The 21,116-nt window shown below is 40.7% G+C and overlaps 1 protein-coding gene across 1 annotated transcript in view; it reads left to right on the top strand.

Moving 5' to 3' along the window:
- Nucleotides 1–3,721: 3,721 nt before the first annotated feature.
- LOC124619257 (glycogen phosphorylase) overlaps nt 3,722–21,116 on the top strand; it is a 157,583-nt gene continuing 140,188 nt past the window's right edge. Inside the window, exon 1 of the mRNA XM_047145522.1 lies at nt 3,722–4,021. Within this exon, the coding sequence (XP_047001478.1) occupies nt 3,779–4,021 (243 nt within the window). The 5' untranslated portion in view covers nt 3,722–3,778. The remainder of the gene's footprint in view (nt 4,022–21,116) is intronic.

Raw genomic sequence — 21,116 nt, 5'->3', positions numbered from 1 at the left:
AATGAAACACTGAATACTGAGGCAAGGTGCACAAAATCTGCTTAGTCTGATATCGTGAGAGAGATGGTAACAGATGAAAAGAATGTGGCATGTAGAATAGCATTACAATTCAATTGTACAAGAGCAGTAGTGGAAGTTTATAAAGAAAAAAGTAGGACTGAAGAGAGTATCCATCGACAAAACAAAGAGGGAGTAGATGGAAGCAAACATCAAAGAACTGGAATAAATGAGGAACCAGAATGAGATGAGTAAATTTTATATGGAGGTAAATGCTACCCATAAACCCTTCAGTCATTAACCTAGCTTGGTAAAGTATGAAACAGGAAAATCATGTGTGAGAAAAGAGATCTGTGAGAGATGGCACCACAATTTTGATAAGTTCCTCAGCTCCAGTATGACACCAAGAGAGTAAACTACCACTTACAAATTCCCATTCCTCTTACATATTAAGATGAAGCAATTGCAGCTACAGTGTGCAGGGAAGTGTCCAAGCGCTTGATGCATAGCTTAAAATTCTTTGAAATTGTTATGTTAATTGCTTTTGAATAAGCAAATTGTAAATAATTATCATGGGCACAAGAACAGAAAGTAACTTCTTCTGGGATTGGAGAAGTATCTCACATTGTGCAATGTATGGTACCTTAGTGCGCTAATGGCCAGTGATGTGTGTATCATATATTCTTTTTAAAAGGTGGAAATATTTACAACAAATTCTGAAGACTGCAGGCTCCATTTGCAAGGCCACAAACACTCAAACAATTCCATCCCCCCATTAATTGATTGATCCTGTGAAATTACATTTTGTACAAAAATTGTACTGTAATGTAGAACAAGTCAATGGCTACAATGTTATATGGCAAAAAAGAAGAAAAAGAAACAATACTATAATCAGTATAAATACAGGATATGCAATATTACATTCAAGGTTTCAAGAGAAACAACAGTACTGCAGCCAGTATCGTACAAGAAAAAGTATTACACACACTGGAATACAATTACATAACTTGTGATATAATACATCTTTTACAAAAATTATAGCTCTAGAAATTCATTTAAATAATATACAGTATGGTTTATGAGGAACTGTTTTAGTTTCCTCTTGAATACATGAAGATTGTCAATGGCCTTTTCTATACCCAGTGGGAGATTATTGTGAGTTCTTATTCCTGCCTGGATAACTTCTTTTTGTCCAACATTAAGAGTAGCTGAGTCTTTCTGAAGGCTTTGCTTCTGCCTTGTGTTATGACTGTGAATGTCACAGTTTGTTCTGAAAAAGCTCTAGTTGTTGATTACAAATGAGTAGATGTACTGGCTTACGAGTGTCAATATTCCAAGTGTCTTGAATAGCTGCCTACAGAATGTCAAACTTGAAACACCATAGGTAAATCTCACATCTCGTTTATGTACATGAAAAACGTTTTTCACTTTTGCAGGATTTCCCAAGAATATTACACCATATGAGATGGAAATATGCAAAATATAACAAGATTATTGTCTGCCTATCAAAATTGTGCAAAATAGCTTTTGAAGGAAAACATGCTGAGCTTTTCTTGAGCAGGTAATCAAGATGTTAATTCCATCTTAATTTATTAACTATTTGTAGTTCCGTAAATCATATGTGTGAAGTTTCATTTCTTTTCTGACCACTGAAATCTATTTCAAAGGCTTTAAGCTTGTTATTTGCTGTCTGAAACTGTGTTAAATTTGTTTTTGAAAGCTTTAATGACAGACTGTCTGCTGTGAACCATTTGTATACTTGTTGTGTTATGGCTTCAGTTGTAATTTGCATTGAGGATTCCACACCCCTGATCAAGACCCTACTACATTTGCATTTTTATGTACTGTATCGGTAGGTCATTAATGTGGACTAAGAAGATCAGTGGGCCAAGGATTGGGCCTTGGGGAACATTGTATTAAACAGTTCCCCACTCTGATTTTATCGTTTCAGCTGCACCTGTTAGGGCAACCCTGTTTCCTTTACCTGAGTATGATTCTTGCCAAGCTAATGATTGGTTTTTGATGCCATAGTGAGGAAGTATTGTAGTAATTTGTTTTACACAGTTTCTGATTACACATTTAAGATTTTACAATATATCTTATAGTGTATTTTCTTTGCTTTGTGTGTACTATTCCTCTATCTTGGGTAAAGCTCTCTTTTTCTGACAAATGATATTCTAACCCCATATGTTACCCATTCTTTCTGTCTACTTACATTTGATTTAGTTTTGTCTTTGGAGGAAACTTGCTTCAAAGGGTTTCAGAGAAATGTTTAAAAATGAGTAGAAGTTTCTTATCCATAATGTCTTCATGGTAGGCTTCTTCCCATAGTTCCTGCTGTAGACTGTTTCTAAAAATATTGGAGGATTCATTGTTTGTTATTCTGATACACCTAACTTGGATTTGTCCATAAAATGTTTTTCTGTTCCTGAATTTTAAGACCGTTATTTGACCATCAAGATCAGATAGGCCTTTTACTAGAGCCTGTATTTTTACATCAGAGTACAGTGTGGAGTCTGGGGAAGCACTGTCAATCACAGGCTTACTGCAGTCATGCCCCCATACACATACAAATCCTTCTTGAGAAGGGGTTGAAAGGATATAAGTTAAAATAGACATCACTGTTTCTAATTGTCTACAGTTACTATTGGTTGACAAAAAGCCAATGTTAAAAGCGCCACATTAGGAAATCCTACTGTTACTCTTGTAAAGTTTTGTACAGACTCTTTCTAACTGAGCAAGAAACTGGGATATCTCCTACTGGTACCCTATAGGTGGTTAAGATTATGTTGTACTGCTTCTAGAGTTTTAGTTTGACTGCCAGCATTCACAATCTTATTCAGTGCAGTATTAACTTGCACCTACAACCTGTGACCTAAGGGTGTTGTGAATAAAAATTGCAACATCTCCTTTTTTTTAAGTGGGTTCTAACTCTCGCAAAAGGATCAGGAATGTCATTAACTTAAGATGAAAATCGATAAGAAAGGTGTAAGACTCTCGCCAGCCTCCTATATTACTATATTGTTTTTCATATACAGGCAAAATTAATACGTCTCGTTCTAAAGGTGGCTGAATCTAATAGTGATCCTACCCCGGTTCTAGTCAGAAGCTCACCATAAAGTCCCTACGGATATCCCTTTCTTGTTGATGTCGCAAACTGAAAACAATTGAACGGTAGTAGTATCGCAGAAACAGTGTGCGCTCATTACTAAATCGACCGATAAACATCTACTCTGATTAAAGCCAACAGGTAATTAATATAAAAGAGACGTTACAAGAGGCCGTAGACGTACAAGAATGAAATGACTGACGAAAATCCTGGCTACCACCTCTGGAAGAAACAAATACGACCGAATTGTTTAACTTATGAAAAGAATAACAAAGAAAACAACAACAGAGAGGAAAATACGTACATGTGACTGTGTCAAACGTTCACACAGTCACTCCTCTAAACAAGCACAAGCAACAAAAGCTATCAGTTTCGGAGACTCGTATACCGTGACTAACCACCTACACCGTAGTTATACGACACCCTTAAAACGTATTCACATTAAATGCTTCCATCACTTATGTTCTAAGGAGTCTATCTAACCACTGTGGAAGAATAACATGAAATGTAAAGTATCACGTACCCTCCTTTTTGAACTTCCCTCGTCGGCGCGCAGCAGATGACAGCTACACCAGTGACACCTATCGCCACTGTTTCCAGACACGACCTTCCTGAAGGTGACTATCCCATTCGCGGTCTGTGTTGGTTAGGGTTCGGAAGCAAAGTGCAAGGATGGCATTACCTCAGTCTGATATCGAGAAGAGGAAGCAGATTAGCGTGAGAGGAATAGCACAAGTGGAAACTGTATCTACACTAAAGAAATCGTTTAATCGGCATCTGCATTACACTCTTGTCAAAGACCGAAATGTTTCGACACCGAGGGACTACTATTTTGCTTTAGCCCATTGTGTTAGAGACAATTTAGTCTCAAGATGGATCAGGACACAGCAGTATTATTACGAAAAAGACCCAAAGGTAAGTGTCTTTGTTATGTATGTAATTTAATGTATGCTGAAACATGCAAGCGTTGTAGCTTTGTCGTCTGCTTCTAATCCACATTTGTAAATAAACAAACAGCTGATTGTTGTGGGTAAACACCCTTTCTCGTGCCGTAAAAAAACTTACATAAATAGCAGCATTAATACTTTCAGAAACTAAGACTAATTTTTTTTACTGTATGTTTCCGCTTATATATACGATTAGCATTGTTCATGAGTAGTTGCAAATGTATATATCTTTTTAGTAAACAACGCAAAACCCTTCTTTCGTAAGGAAAACAATTAAAAACCCTAGATGTAACATGCAAAAATTTCCTTTCGAATAATTTGATTAAGTTATAACCTAACACCATAGCCTCGAAATTTGTTTCCAACGAAGTCCTCTTTATTATCAAAAAGGAAATGTAGTTGTCAGAAAAAATTACACTAAAACATTTTCAATTTTGTACGCGCGTTTCTAATTGTTGTTAAATGTAAGACAACGTGTTTTTTTGCGCTAGATATTGAAATAAAATCTTACAGTACTACATGAATCTCGCGCGCCGGCGATTGTGAAATGATGCCAACGTTTGCATTTTCAAATCGGTGATACATTCGCATTATTCTTGTTTTTGTGCTAATGTATGGTTCCTTTAGCCATCGTCCTAGACTTAAAAATAACTGATATTTTGACTCTTGCTTTCAAGTATTTGTGGTATATTCCGATCTATGTGGTATTAAGCGTAGATAGCTTCGTAAGTGGGCGTACAGAGGACATCTACTGCTATAGTATAAACGCTGTCAATTCATTTGATAGCCTCCATTTTTACTGTTGTTATTTAAATCCTGTTAATATGTCGTTTATGGAGAACTGCGCAGAGCCGTAAGACACGTCATTAGAGAGCATCCCGTCACTAAACGCGGAAGTAACTTCCTGTCCTCGAGGCTTCAAGTGAGACTGCCAATACTCCTCTTTTCTCAATACTTCACATTTTAATTAAAGTTGCCAAGGCAGAGATATAAATTTTTTTGGCCTGTAATTTATCGTTGCTAATCAAAACCAAACTGGAGCCATTAGAAATGATTGTTCTGTGATTGTATTTGACTAAGGTACTGGTATTATCTCTGGTCATTGTTGTACTAGTGAACATCAAGACTCTACAGCCACCCAGTGTCATAACAAATTCTCCACTTCGGTCTATAGAGATGTAAAAAGTTACGTAGAGCTTGTTTGAAAAAAATGTAAGGTCAAATATACAGACGAACGCCACATGAAGCAAGACATCTGGTGAAAGAAGAAAAGCTGCTAACTTATATTATTTAGACGCTGCCCCAATACTCAACGTGTTGTCGATAAATAACGGTCATTAAAAGCCTAGGTTCTATTTAAGAAGCTAAAACACACAACTGATGTGTTAGTTTCCGCAATTCTAACGCATAATTTTTAACACGTTCATGGTATTCTGTTGCGGTAAAGGTCACTTCGTACGAATACAGATTTGCGTCTGTTTTACTTCTGTACTCTGCAAACCACTGTGAATGCATAGCAGAGGGATACTTCAAATTGTACAACATAGGGCTTCGTTTTATTCCATTCGCGTGTGGAGTGCTTAAAGTATGATCGCTAAATCCGTGCGCGCTTAATCATTATGTCTTCGCGGCCCTTGCGGGATGGATTCACGGGGAGTTGTATATTTCTCGGTTACTAACTTAATACTGTTCCTTTTTTTTTTTTTTTACAAAAAAAAAAAACTCCTTACGTAGGCTTTCGCGGGAGCTTTCCCATGGGTCAAACCTGTGAACATATGTGCTGCCTTTTGTAAATGTCTATCTCCCCTGACAGTCATGTTTGGCATGAAACCTGCACACAAGGGCTACGTTCTAGCATAGGTCGTACGAGTGTTCAGTAAGCAAATTCCTTCGTAGGCTCAATGCTTTTTCCAAGTGGCCTGTCAATTAATCGAGGTCTGCCATTTGATTTACCCACGACTGAGCCTGTAAGATGATTCCATTTCATAACCCTACAAATTGTTCACCCATGTATCTGGATGAGTTGACTGATTCCATTTGTGACTCATTGATATTGTTGTTTTCGTTGTGTGGAGTGTAGAATTTTACGTTTTTGAGCATTTAAAGCGAGTAGCCAGTCTTAGCACAATTTTGAAATCTTATCAAGACCTGACTTGAATATTTCTGCGGCTCTTTTCAGACAGCACATCGTTTGGATAACGACGTCATCTGCAAAAAAATTGCCAAGTCATTAATATACAGCATCAACAGCATGGATCCATGTATACTTACATAAAGCGCGCCGGAAGTTATTCTTTATGAAGAGTACATAGTGCGTTCGCCTTCGACCAAGAGATCCTGAGTCCAGTTGCGACAGCATGTAGACAAAATAGCGTTGTGCTATGTAATCTCTTTAGAATCTCATACCTGCGAAAGGGGGGGAGGCAATTTTGAACTACCAACTGACATCCGCATTAGAGAAACAAGCGGATTAGGACCACTTATCGTTAGGGACTAGACCGTTGGTTCTTGTTTATTTTAGACCTTAAGTGCCTGGCTATAACCTGTGGCAGTGGTTCACAACCCGGGGGATGTTACCCCCTTAGGAGTAAAATGAAACTTTCTAAGGAGTAAAAAATAAACGATTCTATTCTCTTTCAGTCACGAAACTAAAATATTTTCAAAAGATCCTTACTATGATCACAATTTTGTAAGACTCTAATATTGATTATATAAATTATCAATAATTGTTTCTTTTCAGTTAGTAGCATTAATACGATATAGGTTACAGGCTCTTTAGATAGTCAACCCACTGCACATCTATGTTATGCTCTGTCCCGTATGTCGCTGATGATAAAAGTGAGACATATACGTAACAAATGCGAAACACCTCGAGAAAACGTTTTCTCCATGTACATAGGACCTGCAGGAGTCCAGAAATTGCGTCATTACTCGCGCCGAAAGAGATAAATGAATTAATTGACAGCACGACACAGCAGGGCTACTATAGTGCTGTACAGAGTTTTTTTTACTAGAGTGGTCAGACGGAAAGCAATAACAGCCAGAAGTCGTCTTAACTTCTGCCATTTCAGAAGTAAGGACTGCAGCAACAACGTGATTTACGAACAGTAAGTATACTGCGCACATCTGAACTTGTTTGATTTTAAATGGGTTGCAGTGTGCAGCTCAAGCAAGTTCAAATGGCTCTGAGCACTATGGGACTTAACTTCTGAGGTCCTCAGTCCCCTAGAACTTAGAACTACGTAAACCTAACTAACCTAAGAACATCACGTATATCCATGCCCGAGGCAGGATTCGAACCTGCGACCGTAGCGGTGGGCGGTTCCAGACTGTAGCGCTTAGAACCGCTCGGCCACCCCGGCCGGCCCCAACCAAGTGTTGCAATGGAGAGGAATAATGCAGGGGAAGCATGTTTTGTAACAAATATGTATCCTCAGTGTGGATAGTTAGTTTGCTTTTCTGAGAAGGAGTTGTGGGTAGCACTTGCGGTGCACCACACAGAAACTAAATATCATTCATCTTTCATCATTTTAAAAATGTGTTCGAAGAAAAGTCATTCATTCTAAAGTTTAGTTGGGTGCTAATGTTGGTGATTATGAGGGGGAGGGCGGAGGTACTATCTAATGTCTAATTGCACTCAGGGGTAATGGTCGAAGAAAGGTTGGGAGCCACTGACATATAGCCAGCCAGAAGACAATCATTTGTCAACTGACGTGGAATCGGATTCAGGAGAATGTGTGATTAAATCGCCCCCCCCCCCCACCTCCCCCAGGCTATCTGGATTTCAAATTGCCTTGGTATCCCAGAGTTACTCAGAGTAAAAGCTGTGACGGGTACATTCCCTTTCCAGTCCAGACGAGCAATTGTTCCTTCTCTATAGTGATCTCATAGTCAGGCTGACGTTAAACCTTAGTCTTGCTTCCTTTTTCTTTTCAGTTGTAACACATCGCCATTCTAAAATTCAGTTACGTTAATCACCGTAGCCAAAGACAGACACGTATAATATGTGTAATTCTTGTTGAGACTTGCACATGCTGCGAAAGTCGGCAGAAAAGATTTAACAAAAGTCCGTCACGTCCGTTAGGAGTGGTCGTATTAACATCTCTCCTCACTCCATCACGTCTCTCTTGCGAAATTTTTAACTCATTTTTTCGCAGCAGTGGTAGTTCACCCCAAATGACTAACTAGCTTCATACGTCCCATTAAAGAAACTTCGTCTGTCTCGACAGTGATGTTTCTGAACAACTGTAGCATACTTCCTCTTTCATGACATAGTGACTGGGTTTCACTTGCATCTACTGTTTTACACATATTGTGTTACAAATTATAGATCCTTGTCTAATGCGTTGCTTCGTCACTTCCGTGGCGCAACCTTATTCACTTTGCTCTCGTACTGCACTTTGTTTTCGGAGCGCATAGGGATCTCCTTATCGGTGTTAACAGTTGACAGGTCTATCGCTGTCCAATTTTTTTATGATGTCAGTCTGTGATGATTTCTTGTTACTAACAAGGGCAGGGGAGTATCACTAAGGCGTCGCCTAGAATGTTTGGAAAATTCTTGGAGAAAAAGGTTAATGTGGTTGGAACCAGAAAATAGTCCGACTCGTTACGAAAATAGTATTTTGGGAATTCGATTGTTTTCCTAAGACATAATTACAGTTGCAGTTAAGCTGACCTTGATTGATCCTGCAGAGACAATCTGCTACGCATCGTATCATCTCTGTTTCCAAGGTGCTTAGTTTACGCTCTGCCTTCTCCGTAGTAGAAGTTCCATGATTGTAGGAAACGACATGACGGTGTGATAATCGATCGGTCTCAGGTGTCATTGGTTTTGGTCGCGCACGTGTGTGTGTGTGTGTGTGTGAGTGTGTGTGTGTGTGTGTGTGTGTGTTATCAGAGACTTTTCAAAACCGAGGTACAGCATGAAATTTCTGTGTTTCTTCGTATTCACCAGTGTGTCTCTTCATTGCATTCATGTCTACATCTTCGACAGATAGATCCTACGTACAAAAGCATTTTTTTAAAAAAAATTTGCAGGGTTTTTAGTTCCATTAAGCCATTAAATCTCCTCTCGTGTCTTCAACTGTTTTCGTCGGGGTTAGTCTGAATGCCACGCCCAGTATAAAAGATAAGTTCCAAGCTAAGCCTATAGCTCGGTCAACTTACATAGCGATAATATCAACCTTTCCTCGCAAATGATCTGTTTAACTGTATTCAAAACCAGTTTTATTAGAACTTTTTATATCGAGAACTTCCGTCGACTGAAACTTACATTGTTGTAGAAAGCAGATAATTACTTTGGATGGAGATAGTATTGTAGAGCAGCACCTTTCCGAAATCAAAGAACTGTTGAATAACGCATTCATCAAGGTTACATTTGTTGAGAATTTACAGACAGGTTCAAAATAGTTCAAATGGCTCCAAGCACTATGGGACTTAACATCTGAGGTCATCAGTCCCCTAGACTTAGAACTACTTAAACCTAACTAACCTAAGGACATCACACACATCCATGCCCGAGGCAGGATTCGAACCTGCGACCGTAGCAGCAGCGCGGTTCTGGACTGAAGCGCCTAGAACCGCTCGGCCACTGCGGCTAGCTTACATACAGGACATGCGAAATTGTTAACAAGCGAACCGATGTTCGCAGGAGAGCTTCTGTAAAGTTTGGAATGTGGGAGACGAGGTACTGCCAGGAGTAAAGCTGTTGAGGACGGGGCGTGAGTGGTGCTTGGGTAGCTCAGTTGGTAGAGCACTTGCCCGCGAAAGGCAAAGGTCCCGTGTTCGACTCTCGGCCCGGCACACAGTTTTAATCTGCCAGGAAGTTTCATATCAGCGCACACTCCGCTGCAGAGTGAAAATCTCATTCTGTGTAAGGCGTTATTATGTGACATCAATTTGAACTTGATGCGCCAAACTGATGGAGAGAAAAATGGTCGAAAGAGACAGACAGACGGATAAAAAAATGACGAAAGAATATTTTTTTCATTTTATACATGGTGATTCACGAAGATATGCAAATATTTTAGTATGATATTCTAGAAGTAAAACTAAAGGAAAAAGTTCCGATAAACCTAGGTCCGCAAATGTTTAGTAACGAAGTTACGACCAATAAGAGATTTTTCCTGAAATTTAGCAACTTCGCTAATACAATGCCATCGCAAAACTGTAAGAGGTTAAAGTAATGCACAATTTCTGTTTATTTTATTGTTATTGGTCTGATGAATCTAATAAAACAAGTCCCGGATCTGCAGTAGTTTTCGAGAACATCCAGAGAAGCAAAGACGTAATTTCGTAAAATTTTTAATTTATTAAGTACTTGGCTCAAATTGTTTTTTAAATTCCAGACAATTTCACAGTTTTCAACAGAAGAACATTTGCCATAAATAAACACCATATCGGCGTATTCCTATGTCGTAAATTTGAAAGGCATCCCTATTTCACAAGTAAACTACAACAGTTACTATGTGGTTTCACTTAAATGCACTGTTATTATGTTCTTTCACTGAACAACACAGAAAACTAGCACGTTCGAAGGTTAAGAAACGACTGAAACAGCTCGCTAATGGTTGCTAATAACGACATAAACATTTCTACATTCTTAATAGAAAGTAAACAAATTTACTTGTAAGTAATCTTTGCTTTGCTAGATGTTCTGGAAAACAACTGCAGATACACGCCTGGGACATGTTTTATTAGATTTACCAGACTAATAACAACAAAATAAATGGAAATCGTGCTTTACTTTAACCTCGTACAGTTTTGCGATGGCTTCATATTGGCCAAGTTGCTAAATTTTAGGAAAAATCTCTTATTAGCCGTAACTTCGTAACCAAACATTTGCGGACCTATGTTAGTATGAACTCCTGTCTTTAGTTTTACTTGTAGAATAACATATCGAAATATTTGCATATCTTCGTGAATCACCCTGTATAATTACGAATTCAGAATTTTCGGATTTTTTTTCCTTTGTTTGTAATGCGAAGCCTTGCTTCATGCCAAATTTCATGGTTCTAGGTGAACGGAAAGCACCCTGTAAGTCTTGGCGAGTGAGTTTCCGAATATCAAAATTTGTGACATAAATGGTCATATCCTTTGATTGCATTGACTTAATAGCTTAAAATTTTTACGCCGACGAGCGACTGTAGATCTTAATATACGACATACGAGGGTCACTCCAAAAGAAATGCACAGTATATTTTTTTTAAATCCATCATTTATTCTACATGTTTGAAAGTTTTACAGTGTGTAGATACATCCTTTAGGAACAATATTTTCACTTCTCCACATAATTTCCATCCCTCTCAACTGCATTACGCCATCTTGGAACCAGCGCCTGTATATCCGAACGGTAAGATTCTGGACCAACCTTTTGGAGCCACTGTTTGGCAGCGTTCACAAGGGAGTCATTATCTTTAAACCTTGTTCCACGAAGAGAGTCTTTCAGTTTCCCAAAGAGATGATAGTCACATGGAGCCAGGTCAGAAGTGTAAGGCGGGTGTTTCAGTGTTCTCCATCCGAGTTTTGTGATCGCTTCCATGGTTTTTTGACTGACATGTCGCCGTGCATTGTCGTGCAGCAGCAATACATCCTGCTTTCGCCGATGTGGTCGAACACGACTCAGTCGAGCTTGAAGTTTCCTCAGTGTCGTCACATATGCATCAGAATTTATGGTGGTTCCACTTCTCATGGTGTCCACAAGCAAGAGTCCTTCGGAATCGAAAAACACTGTAGCCATAACTTTTCCAGCAGAAGGTGTGGTTTTGAATTTTTTTTTCTTGGGTGAATTTACATGATGCCACTCCATTGATTTCCTCTTCGTCTTTGGTCAAAAATGATGAAGCCATGTTTCATCACCTGTCACAATTCTTCCAAGAAATTCAACTCCACCATTCTCGTACTGTTCCAAAAGTTCGCTGCATACCGGTTTTCTTGTTTCTTTGTGAGCCACTGTCAACATCCTGGGAACCCACCTGGCACAAACCCTTTTTTAACGCCGACACTTTCAGTATTCTGCAAACACTTCCTTCCCCTATCCCAACGTAGCGTTTCCAATCATTCACTGTGATGCGTCTGTCAGCAGTCAACAATTCGTTAACTCTGCACATTGTCTGGAGTGCGTGCAGTACGAGGCCTGCCGCTGCGAGGACAATCGTCAATATTGCCGTGCCCGCTTTCATCACGTAACCTGCTTGCCCACCGACTAACTGTATTGCGATCGACAGCAGCATCTCCATACACCGTCTTCAGCCTCTTTTGGATCTTTCCCACTGTCTCGTTTTCACAGCTCAGGAATTCTATGACAGTACGGTGTTTCTGACGAACGTCAAGTGTAGCAGCCATCTTGAAGACACGCTGTGACGGCGCCACTTACGGGAACAAGTTGAACTAACAAGGAGACGGCACGACCGTGGGGACGGGGATTTGCCCGCAATTTTGTGTGGTGAAAGACGACCCCTAACACCTCACGTGGTTAAAATGTTAGGACGCACTACTCAGAAAATCCCGAGAAAAATCGATCCAAAGTTTCTTAGGTGCCGAATGAGTATAAAATGATAGTCCATTGCCGAGCCGCAGTTTGGCCTACATGCCGGCACGGTAGCTCAGCGTGTTCGGTCGGAGGGTTAGCAGCCCTCTGTAATAAAAAAACTGAGTTAATGGATGAAGAACGAACTGGAACGGGTGTCTTGCGACGTCCGCTCCGAGCAGATGCAACGAACAAAATGAAATTATGAGAAAAAAACCATGGTTAGCGTTTGGACAATTATGCCAGAGGCCTCGGGTTCGATTCCTCCTCCAGCACATTTTTTTTCTTCTGTTGCTTGCAAAATTGCAGCGCATTGTTACTGGAGAGTCGTGAAATTAATTCCCGGGAAGATTGTATAAAAATTCATTCTATAATTCACCACCAATTATCGTCACCAACATTCCGAGACATGATTCAACATTCCTGGTTAGCATCAAAATTATCAGAAACTCAAAACATTTTCGTAAATGTTAATGGGGCATGTTTTTGTACAGATTTATTGCAAATGCTCTGTGACTGTAAAAAATCCGTTTTCATATGTTGTGCAAGATGTCGCAAAAACTATTGCTTTGTTTGTTTTTACGATAATTACCATTGCGGTTCTTGTTTATAATTACTATATGTATAAAAATTGAATGTTTCCCAATCGACTTTGTTATTCTGCTTAAAAACCCATTGTTTCTCCTCATATACTTTACAATGAAAAATGGAAAACCCACTGCCATGAATTGTGTTGTTGGACAAAAAGAAAATAATTTTTATTCAATAATGTAACTAATTTGTTAAAGATAATGTAGGTTTGGAAAACTTTCTGAGTAATTGGTGGAACAACAAAAGAAAATGAAACAGAAGTTCCGGAGGAGGAATCGAACCCGAGTCCTTTGGCGTAAGAGTCCGAGCCCTAAACATTTTTTTTTTTTTTTTTTTTTTTTACAAAACAAAGTTTTTTACGATACAAATCCATCCTGCCATGGAACAGCTCCAGTAGTACTGAAATAATGTTTATATTTATTTCTAACAGTTTCTGCGCTTTCAAAAATTTGTCCACTTCTTCCACGTTGCAGGGCGTGCATAATTTCTTCGTCACATCTTTCGCCCAGTTCAAGAGAACATTCGTTGATATTTTCGCGATCCATTGACTCATATGGTGTGTAAAATTGCGGGTTTCTTTCTGCGCAAAAAGTTGTGTAAAACAGCAAGTTAATATCCTTCAAGTTTATGGTTGTATGGAAAATACGGAACCTTGATGCCAATATTCCAAATGTATTTTCAACAACTCTGCGTGCCGTAGAGCGCGGTAATTAAAGATCCTTTCTTCCTTCGATAATTTTTCTTGACGATATGGCGTCATTAAATCTTTGCGAATTGCGAAGGCATAATCACCAACAAAAACATACTCCATTAGGCCTATTTCCTGCGAATTTGCAATTTGTTGAGGTTTCTAGGCCAGACGGCGCCTCGGCAATGCACTAACATTTTATACTCATACGGCACCTAAGAAACTTTGGATCGATTTCTCCCGGGATTTTCCGGGTAGTGCGTACTAATATTTTAACCACGTGAGGTGTTAGGGGTTCTCCTTCACCACACTAAAATTCGGACAAATCCCCGACCCCACGGTCGTGCCGTCTCCTTGTAAGTTTGAAAACAAGCGGTAATGATCTATCTACATACAGTAAAACTTTTACACACGCAGAATGAAAACTGTATTTTTACAAAAATAGTATGTGTTTCTTTTGGAGTGACCCTCGTACAGTTGAACGTTTCCTGAGAAAAAGGGTTCTCGACAGACACACACACAACTCCTTTTTTCGTTGCACGTGGAGTGCAAGGAGAGGAAGATTTGGAGGTCTGCCCCGTGGTGCAGTGCCAAGCCAGACAGCTGATCGCTCGCCAGGTCCCTGGCACCTGCGTTTTAATTGTGCCGTTTCGCAACACGTGGACGAGTCCTAGTCGGAAAGTGAGCGTCTGCCTCTATGACAATCACCACCAGCCAGTGCGACACGTGACCTGTTCCACTTTTTTCGCGATCATTTCCACGCCTAAGCGATGCTCTACCGAGGTGCAAAGCTCATTGTTTGTTTCGAAAGTAAAGCTGTATGTACTGACGTGGCAGAAAATCGTAAGAAATTTTGGTCTTACGTCAAAGCGATAGGTGGATCAAAACAAAATGTCCAGACACTCTGTGACCAAAATGGTACCGAAACAGAGGATGACAGACTTAAGGCCGAAATACTAAATGTCTTTTTCCGAAACTGTTTCCCAGACGAAGACTGCACTGTAGTTCCTTCTCTAGATTGTCACACAGATGACAAAATGGTAGATATCGAAATAGACGACAGAGGGATAGAGAAACAATTAAAATCGCTCAAAAGAGGAAAGGCCGCTGGATTTGATGGGATACCAGTTCGATTTTACACAGAGTACGCGAAGGAACTTGGCCCCCTTCTTGCAGCGGTGCACCGTAGGTCTCTAGAAGAGCGTAGAGTTCCAAAGGATTGGAAAAGGGGACAGGTCATCTCCGTTTTCAAGAAGGGACGTCGAACAGATGCACAGAACTATAGACCAATATAACGTCGATCAGTTGTAAAATTTTGGAACACGTATTGTGTTCGAGTATAATGACTTTTCTGGAGACTAGAAATTTATTCTGTAGGAATCAGCATGCGTTTCGAAAAAGACGGTCATGTGAAACCCAGCTCGCGCTATTCGTCCACGAGACTCAGAGGGCCATAGACACGGGTTCACAGGTAGATGCCGTGTTTCTTGACTTCCGCAAGGCGTTCGATACAGTTCCCTACAGTCGTTTAGCGAACAAAGTAACAGCGTATGGACTATCAGACCAATTGTGTGATTGGATTGAATAGTTCGTAGATAACAGAACGCAGCATGTCATTCTCAATGGAGAGAAGTCTTCCGAAGTAAGAGTGATTTCAGATGCGCCGCAGGGGAGTGTCGTAGAACCGTTGCTATTCACAATATACATAAATGACCTTGTGGATAACATCGGAAGTTCACTGAGGCTTTTTGCGGATGATGCTGTGGTATATCGAGAGGTTGTAACAATGGAAAATTGCACTGAAATGCACGAGGATCTGCAACGAATTGACGCATGGTGCAGGGAATGGCAATTTAATCTCAATATAGACAAGTGTAATTTGCTGCGAATACATAGAAAGAAAGATCCTTTATCATTTAGCTACAATATAGCAGGTCAGCAACTGGAAGCAGTTAATTCCATAAATTATCTGGGAGTACGCATTAGGAGTGATTTAAAATGGAATGACCATATAAAATTAATCGTCGGTAAAGCAGATGCCAGACTGAGATTTATTGGAAGAATCCTAAGGAAATGCAATCCGAGAACAAAGGAAGTAGGTTACAGGACACTTGTTCGCCCACTGCTTGAATACTGCTCACCGGTGTGGGATCCGTGCCAGATAGGGTTGATAGAAGAGATAGAGAAGATCCAACGGAGAGCAGCGCGCTTTGTTACAGGATCATTTAGTAATCGTGAAAGCGTTACAGAGATGATAGATAAACTCCAGTGGAAGACTCTGCAGGAGAGACGCTCAGTAGCTCGGTACGGGCTTTTGTTGAAGTTTCGAGAACATACCTTCACCGAAGAGTCAGCAGTATATTGCTCCCTCCTACGTATATCTCGCGAAGAGACCATGAGGATAATACCAGAGAAATTAGAGCCCACACAGAAGCATACCGACAATCTTTCTTTCCACGAACAATAGGAGACTGGAATGGAAGGGAGAACCGATAGAGATACTCAAAGTACCCTCCGCCACACACTGTGAGGTGGCTTGCGGAGTATGGATGTAGATGTAGATGAAACATTACTGTTACGTGTGTAATTGAACATTAATTTCCTCTGTTGTTATGACGCTTGGTAAACTGTCCTCAACACGACAGTTGAACACCACAGTGGTTTATTAGCCATGGTCCTTTTGCGGCAGTATGTTCTTCCCTTCCTTTAACATTAGAAACGACTTAACGAGCCACTTATAGCGAGGTCTGAAGTTCAGTGTGGTCGCAGAACCACTCTTGGGCAAAACATGTTCGTATAAATGTGTTGTGTGTGACAACTTCTTTGAGTCCTCAGTCTTCTGGCTCGCATGATGTGGCCCGCCAAGAATTCCTCTTCTGTACCAATCTTTACATTTCAGATCAACACGTGAAACCCTTGTCCTCAGTTTTTAACTGGTTTTCTTCCAATTTTTGTCGTTCAAATGGCTCTGAGCACTATGCGACTTAACTTCTGAGGTCATCAGTCACCTAGAACTTAGAACTAATTTAACCTAACTAACCTAAGGACATCACACACATCCAATCCCAAGGCAGGATTCTAACCTGCGACCGTAACGGTCGCTCGGTTCCAGACTGTAGCGCCTAGAACTGCACGGCCACTCCGTCCGGGTTTTGTCGTTCTCTACAACTTCTACCCTCTACAGCTCCCTCTACTGTCTTGAAAGTTATTCCCTGATGTCTTAACACATGTCCTAAGCGCTGTCGGGCGTGGTCGGCACTTGGATGGGTGACCTTCCACGCCGCCATGCGCTGTTGCCATTTTTCGGGGTGCACTCAGCCTCGTGATGCCAATTGAGGACCTACTCGACCGAATAGTAGCGGCTTCGACCACGAATACCATCATAACCACCGGGAGAGCGGTGTACTGACCCTACGCCCCTCCTATCCTCATCCTCCATGAGGATGACACGGCGGTCGGATGGTCCCGGTAGGCCACTCGTGGCCTGAAGACAGAGTGCTTAACACATGTCTTACCATCCTGTCCCTTCTGCTCGTAAGTATTTTCTGTATATTGCTTTCCTTGCCGAGTCTACAGCGAACCTCCTCGTTCCTTACCTTATCAGTTCACCTTATTTTCAACATTCGTCTGTAACACCACATCTCAGATGCTTCGATTCTCTTCTATTCCGGTTTTCCCACAGTTCATATTTCACTACTATGCAATTCTGTGCTCCAAACGTACTTCCTCAGAAATGTGTTCCTCACATTTCATACTAGTAGCCTTCTCTTGGCCTGAAATGCCCTTTTTGGGAGTACTGGTCTGCTTTTTACGTCCTCCTTGCTCCGTCCGTCATAGGTTATTTTGCTGCCTAGGTTGCAGAATTTCTTAACTTCATCTGCTTCGTGATCACCAATTCTGATAAGTTTCTCGCTGTTCTCATGTCTACTACTTCTCTTTACTTTTGTCTTCCTTCGGTTCACTATCGGTCCATATTCTGTACTCGTTAGACTTTTCATTCCATCCAAGAGATCGTGCAATTCTTCTTCACTTTCACTCAGGACAACAAGGTCATCAGTGAATCTTATCATTGATACCCATTTACCTTGAATTTTAGACCCACTCTTGAACTTTCCTTTTATTTCCGTCATTGCTTCTTCGATGTATAGATTGAACACTAGGGGCGAAAGACTACATCCATGGCTTACTCTCTTTCTAATCCGTGCACTTTGTTCTTAGTCATACACTCTTTTGTTCTCTCTTAGTTCGTGGACGTACTATTTATTACTCATCTTTCCCTATAGCGTATCCCTATTTTTCTCTGGATTTTGAACATCTTGCACCATCTGACATTGTCGAACGCTTTTTCCAGGTCGACAAATCCTATGATCGTTTAAAATGGCGCTGAGCACTATGGGACTTAACATCTTGGGTCGTCAGTCCCCTAGAACTACTGAAACCTAACTAACCTAAGGACATCACACACATCCATGCCCTAGGCAGGATTCGAACCTGCGACCGTAACAGTCCCGCGGTTCCGGACTGCAGCGCCTAGAACCGCACGGCCATCCTATGATCGTGTCTCGATTTTTGGCTAGTCTTGCCTCCATTATTAACCGCATCGTCAGAACTGCTTTTCGTGTGCCTTTACCTTTCCTAAAGCCAAATTGACCGTCATCTAACAATCCTCGATTTTCTTTTCCGTTCGTCTGCATATTATACGTGTCAGCAATTTGGATGCATGAGCTGTTAAGCTGACTGTGCTACAATTGTCGCACTTGTCGGCTCTTGTAATCTTCGGAATTGTATGGATAATATCTTTCCGACAGTCTGATGGTATATCGCCAGTCTCGTACATTCTGCACACCGACGTGAATAATCGTTATGTTGCCACTGCCCCCAGTGATTTTAGAAATTCCGATGGAATGTTGTCAATCCCTTCTGCCTTATTTAAGTCTCCCAAATCTCTTTTAAATTCTGATTGTAATTCTGGATCCCCTGTCTATTCCCTGTCGACTCCTGTTCTTCCTCTATCACGGCATCAGACAGACAGACAGACAGAATCACTGAATTTCTTTCGCTTAAAAGTTATTCACTGCCACGGATGCGAAGTGAAAAACGTGACACTTCTTAGCGTCTTCGTGTCATCGCATGTTAAGACTTCAACGTACAAGGGGACAGCGCCTACTTATTGTCATCGATTTTGTACAAACTTATGGTATAAGCAAGGCTTGACCAGAAATGTGAAAGGAGCGGGAACTCCTGATGGCCAAGCGTTTAGGAAAAAAAAGCAGTTTTGGTGCTGATTGAACTAGACATGGGCCATATATATATATATATATATATATATATATATATATATATATATATATATATATATATATATATAGCGGATAGATTACAGAACAGTAACATGAGGACCGTGCGGTCGAGTCCCAATCGAGAAAGGCCTACTAACACCGTCCACGAGGACTCTGGGTAACTTTTCAAGAAGGGATTGTAATTAAAGCATACAGAAATTCCGTTAGTGTCGTTTCGACGTTCGAGCAGCTATCCTCAGCTGCTGGCGAATAATAAGTTCCCGTGGTTTAGCCTGTAAATCATCAACCGTAAAATAACAAAAGAATCTTATATATGTTCTTGTGGACGCCTTGCACTGAGGTGACAAAAGTCATGAGATACCTCCTAATATTATGTCGGCGTTTCTTTTGCTCGGCGTAGTGCGGCATGGACTCCATAATTCCGAGTGTGTTGCCGCTGCAGGATATTGTGCACGAACTGAGCTCTCAATTACGTCCCATAAATATTCGATTAGAATTGTCGGGAATGTTTTTCAAACCAATCGCTAACAATTGTGGCTAGGTGACTTGATGCATTGTCATCCATAAAATTTCCATTGTTGGTTGGGAAACTGAAGTTCATGAATGCAAATGGTCTCCAAGCAGCAGAACATAATCATTTCCAGTCAATGATCGGTTCAGTTGGACCAGAGGGCCCAGTCCATTCCATGTAAACACAACGCACACAATTATGTAGCCACAACCAGCTAACACAGCGCCTTGTTGACAGCTTGGCTCCATGGCTCCGTGAGGTCTGCGCCACAATCGGAAATCGGGACTCATGTGTCCAGGTAACGTTTTTACAATTGTAAACCGACATGGTCACAAGCCTAGGAGAGGAGCTGAAGGCGACGTAGTGCTGCTAGCAAAGGCACTCGCGTCAGTCGTCTGCTGCCTTAGTCCCTTAACGCCAAATTTCACCGCACTACCCTACAACCGTAAAATAAAAAGAATCTAATTTTACGTACATAAGTTATCGTGGATCATAAGGAAGGGCAAACCTACGTTTCTAGCATTTGCAGACTTGGAGAAAGCTTTTGACAATGTTGACTCGAATACTCTTTCAAATTCTGAAGGTGGCAGGGGTAAAATACAAGGAGCGAAAGGCTATTTACAATTTGTACAAAAACCAGATGGCAGTTATAATAATCGAGGGGCATGAAAGGGAAGGGGAGTGAGACAGGGTTGTAGCCTGTCCCCGATGTTATTCAATCTGTATATTGAGCAAGAAGTGAAGGAAACAAAAGAAAAATTCGGAGTAGGTATTAAAATCCATGGAGAAGAAATAAAAACCTTGAGGTTCGCCGATGACATTGTAATTCTGTCAGAGACAGCAAAGGACTTGGAAGAGCAGTTGAACGAAATGGACAGTGTTTTGAAAGGAGGATATAAGATGAACATCAGCAAAAGCAAAACGAGCATAATGGAATGTAGTCGAATTAAGTCGGGTGATGCTGAGGGAATTAGATTAGGAAATGAGACACTTAAAGTAGTAAAGGAGTTTTGCTATTTGGGGAGCAAAATAACTGATGATGGTCGAAGTAGAGAGGATATAAAATGTAGACTGGAAGTGGCAAGGAAAGTGTTTCTGAAGAAGAGAAATTTGTTAACATCGAGTATAGATTTAAGTGTCAGGAAGTCATTTCTGAAAGTATTTGTATGGAGTGTAGCCATGTATGGAAGTGAAACATGGACGATAAATAGTTTGGACAAGAAGAGAATAGCAGCTTTTGAAATGTGGTGCTACAGAAGAATGCTGAAGATCAGATGGGTAGATCACATAACTAATGAGGAAGTATTGAATAGGATTGGGGAGAAGAGAAGTTTGTGGCACAACTTGAATAGAAGAAGGAGTTATGAGGAAGTATTGAATAGGATTGGGGAGAAGTTTGTGGCACAACTTGACTAGAAGAAGGGATCGGTTGGTAGGGCATGTTCT

The sequence above is a fragment of the Schistocerca americana genome, chromosome 6, assembly GCF_021461395.2.
Source record: "Schistocerca americana isolate TAMUIC-IGC-003095 chromosome 6, iqSchAmer2.1, whole genome shotgun sequence".
Lineage (NCBI taxonomy): Eukaryota > Metazoa > Arthropoda > Insecta > Orthoptera > Acrididae > Schistocerca > Schistocerca americana.
Note: the sequence above shows the minus strand (reverse complement) of the source record. Positions and strands in the feature narration are given on the sequence as shown.